The sequence below is a fragment of the Lucilia cuprina genome, chromosome 2 (genome assembly GCF_022045245.1).
Source record: "Lucilia cuprina isolate Lc7/37 chromosome 2, ASM2204524v1, whole genome shotgun sequence".
NCBI classification, from domain to species: Eukaryota; Metazoa; Arthropoda; class Insecta; order Diptera; family Calliphoridae; genus Lucilia; species Lucilia cuprina.
In genome coordinates this window covers 7,517,046-7,525,613 of record NC_060950.1, presented here as the reverse complement: position 1 = coordinate 7,525,613, position 8,568 = coordinate 7,517,046, and the positions used below count along the sequence as shown (strand labels likewise).

General features: G+C 30.2%; 2 protein-coding genes across 2 annotated transcripts; both read right to left on the bottom strand.

Moving 5' to 3' along the window:
• Nucleotides 1-472: 472 nt before the first annotated feature.
• LOC111683983 (glycine-rich protein 2-like) lies at nt 473-877 on the bottom strand. Its single transcript, XM_023446102.2, has one exon. It carries the CDS (start codon nt 875-877, stop codon nt 473-475), a length of 405 nt encoding a protein of 134 aa, XP_023301870.2.
• A 2,594-nt stretch (nt 878-3,471) lies between these two features.
• Nucleotides 3,472-3,759, bottom strand: LOC111683921 (acanthoscurrin-2-like). The gene has a single exon (XM_023446043.2). It carries the CDS (start codon nt 3,757-3,759, stop codon nt 3,472-3,474), a length of 288 nt encoding a protein of 95 aa, XP_023301811.2.
• Between the last annotated feature and the right edge of the window lie 4,809 nt (nt 3,760-8,568).

Sequence of the window (8,568 nt, the reverse complement as noted above, 5' to 3'; positions counted from 1 at the left end):
GTTCAGTTCTAGTTCAGTTCTAGTTCAGTTCTAGTTCAGTTCTAGTTCAGTTCTAGTTCAGTTCTAGTTCAGTTCTAGTTCAGTTCTAGTTTAGTTCTAGTTTAGTTCTAGTTCAGTTCTAGTTCAGTTCTAATTCAGTTCTATTTCTAAATCATTTTTAATTTAATATCTGTTATTTTAACTAAAATTTCTAAACAAACATTTGAGATATAAGCAAATTTTAATTTTGCGAGCAGGGTGATGACGTCCTTACGTCCGATGTAATGAAGTACAGAATTTACTCCATCAAAGATTTGGATATTTAAGACAGATATTTGTATGAGGTAGAATTAAGCACAATTACACACCAACACATCATTAATAGTTGCATGAATAAAACAACTATTCAATTTAGGAATTAATTCAATAGAAAATTATTTATATTTTGATGGGTTTAATTATTTAAACATTTCGCGTTACTGCTAAGAAACACTTAATAGCCATAGCCAAATCCTTCGCCAGATGAGGAAGCTTCTGCACTGGCACCAGCATTACTACCAGCTATTCCGCCTGGTCCACCTATTCCGCCACCAGATGCACCAGCCGACGCCGAGGCAGAAGAAGATGAACCACCGAATCCACCACCATAACCGCCGGGAGCAAATCCACCACCATAACCACCTGGAGCATATCCACCACCATATCCACCTGGAGCGTATCCACCACCATAGCCACGTCCACCATGACGATGACCACGACCTGGGAATCCAAATCCTCCAAAACCACCACCAAGCGACTGTGATTGAGATTGTGCTTGTGATTGCGATTGGGATAAGCCTAATCCATATTGCGCTTTTACAACCGTTACACAGATCAATAAGATTATTAAAACTTTCATTTCTACAATTTGTTGTATAAACGATGCTTCTGATAATAATTGAAGTTTGCTACTGATATATCTTGTCATTAAATATTTAGATTTTATAGGCTTTCGGTGATGCAGTTAAAAAGTAATTTGAATGATATCAGGTAACAGTGTAAGGCTTAGTGATGGCGAATCTTATGTACACTTTATCATATGGCATTTATTTTAGTTGGTTAGTTATTTAGTTAGTTGGTTAGCAAGGTAGTTAGTTAGTTAGTTAGTTAGTTAGTTAGTTAGTTAGTTAGTTAGTTCGTTAGTTACTTAGTTAGTTAGTTAATTAGTTAGTCATTATAGAGTTACAAATGGAACGACACTCTTATGAATACCATCCTTACTAAGTTTTAGGGCATAATGCACATGTTCTGCGCCCGAAATATGCAAAAAAAAAAATTTAAAATTTTTTGCATTAATTAACTAATTTCTAAACCAAAAAATTAAATCATTTAATTATACGCTACACCACAGAGGTATTACACGTTTGTGCTTATGTTTGCAACAGACATAAATATTGGTCCTAACCCGCCTTTTCGTATATCTAGCAACTCAAATTATTTTTTCATGTGAAGGCTTCACGCTCCCGAGATGAGAGTCCACCATTTTTTTCTCTAAAATATTCAGATAAATATTAAAATATATTGTGTAAAATTTAAGAACTTAGTTCTTATGGGTGAATCTTCCAGAGATAATTGTACATTAGGTTTTCTTTAATTTTTATAAAAATATCGTTGTAGAGTATAATATATTCAATCTAGATCTAATATAATGATCTCTTACTTGTTTCAATTGATATTTTAATTTAATATTTGTACACGAGCTTAATATAAATATTTGTTAAAACCACAATCTAGAACGCAATTATCGTTTTGCCATTAAATATTTGTAAATCTGACAAGGGGATTCCAATAGAATTTATGGGTTAATGATTTCTTACGTATGGCACATACAAGTTCCGTTAAGTCATGCCATCTGGCGATTAAACATAAATAATTATACCGAATCGTAATGGCTCAATAGCCAATTGTTTATTTTAACATTAAAATAAATTTTACACAAAGATCTGTAGATTTTTATGCATAATTACTTTCCAAAGTTATTCCGAAAAACAGAAAAAAAAACTCTACAAGAAAAACTAGAACGAAAGAAGATAGGTAAAAGAATAGACTAAAGCAAAGGAACTCAATATTGCCATTTCAGAGCACGCGTGGTAGGGTAAGAAAATTCTGCTGATGCTAAGTTGATACACATACACAATAGGTTTAATTCTATATGTGTTTGAGCACCACTGGACTAAAGTGAAAGTGACTAATTCCCTTGACAAAACCTAGTAAAGTGCGAGAGTCAATATCCTGCAATATCCATTACGTCATGGAATCTATTCCCTAGCTATATCAGTCTACTATTCTATAACCTAGGACAATACCAAATTATATACTCTATCGACTCCTCATCTTCTCACAACTTTCAATAGTCCGGTGTATAGCTGTCCCACTTACTGCCCTTATACAAAGTTTTAGTTATAGGGCCTTTCATACTACTTTTCCAGGACTGGTCTATAATATCACGGAATCTTTCGAATATCAATATACAAATTGGTAGTTTCACCATCGTTTCTCTGTCATCTAGTTAAAAGTTTAAAATTAATCAAGCCAATTCGTCCGCAACCTCATTACCATTCACAGTACAGTGTCCCGGCACCTAACGCATTCTAATGGCAAACAGTCTCTACATTCTACAACCAGCCGCAAATGTACCGTATGACAAGGCAATCCTCTGAGATCAGCTTGTCTATCAACATAAATAGTCACAACTGACTCTGGATCAATATGATTTTGAATCAGTTCCATCGCTTTCCAGATCGCTAGGATTTCTGCTTAAAAGTCATTACATTCGTCTAGGAGTATGAAGAACCGTTTTATGTTGATATCTGCAATATTGACACCGACAGCCGTGCCGGTCTACATCTTGGACCCATCAGTGAAAACTGTACATTCATCAAGCAATTTATTAGATAGAAGCTAATCATCCCTAGTTGGAAATTCTATCAGAGATGTTACACTAAAGTCTAGAGTCGTAATATCATAATATGTAATTCCGCAAGAGGAATTACCCTGATTAAGTAGACCTATTAGTAGAATTTTTGTTTAGTCGTCACGTGAATATTTGACTAACGAATATTCATAGAGTCTTAGCAGATTCCAAGCCGCCCCGCCCACTACAAAATGCTGTATGGATGACAGCTATAGAATGATGCCCAAGACCGCCCGTGGAGTACTAAATAATGGCACTGGTATTGCCAATGTAATTTTTATATAACTGTCCTTTCTCAAGACCTGCTTCCAGTTCCTTATTATTCGTTGGTAACGGTATGTTTCCTATATAAATCAACATCAGAAAGATGTATGAGTGACATATTGACAATAGTAAATAAAGTATACATATGTATATATGTACATATGTATTTGTAGAAAATCTTCATTTCTATTTAGCTGTATCCGTTTTATTTTATTAATTAACATTTACTGTTCATTTATGAAATATATTTTTCATAGAAATAAGAGTTAAAATTTTTATCTTCCAAATCCGGATCCAAATCCACTGGCACCGGCAGTGGCGCCGGCTTGACTGCCACCAAATCCACCAAAACCAGGGCCTCCAAATCCAGGACCTCCAAATCCAGGACCTCCAAATCCACGACGTCCAAATCCACGACCACCTAATCCACCGCCACCAAATCCACCACCTAAAGATTGAGATTGGGATTGAGCTTGTGCTTGTGCTTGAGATCCAGCTCCGCCGAATCCAAATTGTGCCCTTGCTACTGCCACACAAATAGCTAATATTATTAAAACTTTCATTTTAGCCGTTAAATTTTTTCCAAACAATGTTTCTAGTAGTAATTAAACGTTGCTACTGATATTATTTGCAAACCGTTATTGATATTTTATAGTCATTCGGTGGTGCAGTTAATAAATAATTTAAAAGATAAATAAAAAGAAACAAAAGTTCTTGAATAAAATATGCACAATAAATACAATTGCTTATTTCGATATATTGAGTAACTAGTTTTTATTAAAACAGGCATACAATGGGTTTTCATTTTAGACTAAAGAAATATTTTTTTCTATTTATTCTATTAGTATCTTTAAAGTACATTTACTAGGGTGTCCAATGGATTACTTTTCAAACGTTGCTTATGAATGTATTAAATACTAGGAAAATTTTAATTTAATTTTTCCTTAACATATTCTAAATGTCTATAGAACAAATAATTCATGCTAAACTTTACGAAAAAAAAAAAATCAAATAATAGTATGTATTTTCATATTATTTAGGAAAATTTCATGTATAATATGAAATATTATTTTCTAATTTTACAAAAGTACAAAAACCTTTTGTAATATAATTTTATGCGTTCAATTTCTACCATAGAATTGTAAAATTATATAATTATATAATTTTAACTGAATTGTAATAGACAAATACATATTTTTTTCGTATATATTAAGAAACTTTGTTTTTTTGAAATGAACAATTTCAGTACCCTTCTCAAAGAAAGTAATGAAACTGGTTCTACAATATCATAATAACATTATTAATAAATATGTATTGTTTAGAAAGTATTTTATTTATCATTATCTTTGGTGTCTATATGCGTTAAGACATTTTGTGATCTTAACTTGTTATGCCAGATTATAAAGACAAAAAGTTAATTAGAATTTATGTTTTTAATATTCTTTTCAATACGAAATGTTAAAATTTTGTTTTAGAATATTTAATGATATTATTGCAGAGATACAAGTCGATGCAAAATACTTGGCGGCGCAAACATTATTGGTGGACAGTGGCGGCATATTGTAAAAAGTAACGATGGCATCGAAATTATTGGCTCAATATAAGTTTATCGGTTATATTGAAACATCACTGTATAATTATCTGTTATAAAGAAAACTGTCGCTAAATAATTATTGTGTATGTCCTTAAGTCCTTAAATGAATTGGACATAGCATTGGTTTTAAATCATTGGTGAAAGCACTCATAATTAAATTTAATAACATTTAATTTAATAACAAGAATTACCTTACTCTTGGACTAAAAAAAAACATTTAATAAAGAAAAAAACGATGTAAAAACTGTGTGATTATTTTCTTCCACAGCGATAAGTTATAATGTTGACGCCATTAATGACAACTGAGACCTGTTAAAACATTATCACCAAATCACTTAAATAAGGATAAAATCCGAAAAGTTGCTAAAAAAAAACGAAATCTCAATAAACAGTAAAAAGTAAATGAAGTATTAAATAATCCGGTGATATTTAGAAATGATGAGAACAAAAAAGGTAAAAAAACAAGTAATATTTCTATATTCGGCTGTGCCGAATCTTATATACCCTTCACCAAGTATGTTTTAAAAAACAGTTTTTATTTATTTTGTATCTCTGCACACATGTCACACATAACACACAAATATAAACTATAGCAGAAAGAAATATTAACCGTTGTACTGTAATACCACCGTCAAACTGTATTACCGCCCTCAAACGAATATGAGCTGTATTACCAACATATTACTGATTTATTTCCTTGTTCTTGTTATACCCACTTACCTTCGTGAGAACAGAACAGCATCCAAACATACCAAAAAAAATACACAGCTGAATAAAAACAAATACATCTACACACACACATGTACATCTTTATCCAATTCACAGTGTTGTTGTTGCTTTTTTACAAAACATGGAAAAAAATGAAAATGAAAAAAAATCTCCGTTATTTATAGACCGATTTTGCTAATTTTAAATAGCGATCTTCTCGAAAGCATGTCTAACTGAATTATTAAAGATTTGGATCTCGCCGATATCTGGGGACCTCTAAAAACTGATTTCAACAGACAGACGGACATGGCTTAATCGACTCCGCTATCTAAAAGGATCCAGAATATATATACTTTATAGGGTCGGAAAATTATATTATAAAAATTACAAACGGAATGACAAACTTATACATACATACCCTTCTCACGAAGGTGAAGGGTATAATAAAAATCAAATATGCAAATTAATGTCAAATAAATACAAGCTATTAAGAAAAGTTGGTGGGAAAACAAAACTAAATCCCTTGTATAAGATATATGTATTTTATTACAATTTCATTGTCACTTTTATTGAATGTTAAGGAATTGAAAACTTTTTTAATTAAAAAAAATTTCTATTACATTTATTATGAAATTTTTATTTATAACAATTGAATAAGGAAATGTTTAGTATTATGAAGCGATAAAAGTATAAAAAAAAATCATAACGTATATTTAAAAAATTCTAAAACATTTTTAAAAAATTATTTAAATTAATATGTCATTTGAAACTGCATAAAAATTAGTTTTGATGATTTGTTGATGGATCTATCTATCCATCTATCTATCTATCTATCTATCTATCTATCTATCTATCTATCTATCTATCTATCTATCTATCTATCTATCTATCTATCTATCTATCTATCTATCTATCCATCTATCTATCTATCTACCTATCTATCTATTTATCTATCTATCCATTTATCTATCTATCCATTATCTATCTATCTAATTATCTATCTATTTATCTATCTACTTATCTATCTATCTATCTATCTATCTATCTATCTATCTATCTATCTATCTATCTATCTATCTATCTATCTATCTATCTATCTATCTATCTATATATCTATCTATCTATCTATCTATCTATCTATCTATCTATCTATCTATCTATCTATCTATCTATCTATCTATCTATATATCTATATATCTATCTATCTATCTATCTATCTATCTATCTATCTATCTATCTATCTATCTATCTATCTATCTATCTATCTATCTATCAATCAATCTATCTATTTATCTATTTATTTATCTATCTATCTATCTATCTATCTATCTATCTATCTATCTATCTATCTATCTATCTATCTATGTATCTATCTATATATCTATCTATCTATCTATCTATCTATCTATCTATCTATCTATCTATCTATCTATCTATCTATCTATCTATCTTTCTATCTATCTATCTATCTATCTATCTATCTATCTATCTATCTATCTATCTATCTATCTATCTATCTATCTATCTATCTTTCTATCTATCTATCTATCTATCTATCTATCTATCTATCTATCTATTCGGTGAATTTCGAAAAAAAAAATTATAATATGTTAAAGAAAAAGTTCTTCAAAATTTAAAACTTTTAAATAAAAATACTATTACATACATACATATACATAAACAAATATTTATTCAAAAGTAAACTTTATATTAAATCATTAAACAAAAGACATTCACTTTCTTAACGTATGGAAATATGTAAATTTTTGTGTATAAATTTCCACTTAATTGTTCATGATTTATGGAAATTGTATGTTTGTTAGTTTGTCCTTCGGCCTCTCTATATATAATCTGTCTGTTGTTTGGTTTGTTCGGTGAATACGTTTGTTTTCGCTTCCAGACAAATGTGTGATTTCCTTGACCAAGGCGTCTGTCTCCTTTATGACAATTACAGTCTTGTGAACTGTCCAGATATTTACACCGAGTGTCCGTGATAAAGTTTTGACTGTGAGTTCAGTGTTTGCTTGTATGTATGTGTGTGTGAATACAATTTTGATCCTTATTTTATTTAAAAGGATGTAAATATATTGTTGAAATAAAAACGAGGATAGATTGGAAAAATTTTAAATTTGGAATATTATTTAAAAACTTTGATCAAAGATCTCAAAAGGCAGTTGTATTCGAACTCAAATAGGTTTACAGTTTCAAAGAAAAATTTCTTCTATCCCTCGCAAATTTTGAGGTGCATATCTTTTTATGCAATATGCATACATATAATACTTAGCCAGAGGGATACACAGGCCATTGTCTGTCATTAATTTCTTAATTATTCACTTGTAAAAGAGAGTTCACGCATCACTTAAACTACATAAAAATTTGCATATGAATACAGGACATTAGCAGTTGTGTGTTAACTCATATGTGTATAAACTAAATAACCCGGTCGTTCAAGGAATTATCTGTATAAATTTGCTAAGGATATTAAATAGATAGCGTGTCGCGTGTTAATTTTCTTCTTAAGTTCATATTTTTAAAACTAAATGTCAATAACTAAAATTTAAATAAAATTTACTAGCGATTTTTTTAGGGATCATGCAGAAAACAGGTCAATTTACTTTTTCTCTGCAGGAATATTTTACGTTGCACATACTTATATACATTTATATTAAAGTAAATAATGTTTATTAATATTATTATTTTTTTGTAATACAAAGAGGAAAAAACAACTATTTTTAAATTGAATCCCTTTTAATACCCTTTATTGCAAACATTTATTGTATGTAAGTGTGTTTGTGATAGTATTAACTGAATTTCAATTAAAAACTTGCTAGTAGCACTCATGTATTTTTGGCAACATGTCTTTAATAGAGAGAGTGGCTTCGTGGAATTCACTTTATTGCGATGAAATATCAATAGTTTCCAATGAAATAGAATTTAAACTAAGACAGAACTAGCACAAACTTGGAACAGAACTAGAACAGAACTAGAACAGATCTAGAACAGAACTAGAACAGAACTAGAACAGAACTAGAACAGAACTAGAACAGAACTAGAACAGAACTAGAACAGA

Excerpts from the sequence above, each read along its gene's own strand:
- LOC111683921 (XM_023446043.2), bottom strand. The coding sequence starts at position 3,759 with ATGAAAGTTTTAATAATATTAGCTATTTGTGTGGCAGTAGCAAGGGCA.
- LOC111683983 (XM_023446102.2), bottom strand. The coding sequence starts at position 877 with ATGAAAGTTTTAATAATCTTATTGATCTGTGTAACGGTTGTAAAAGCG.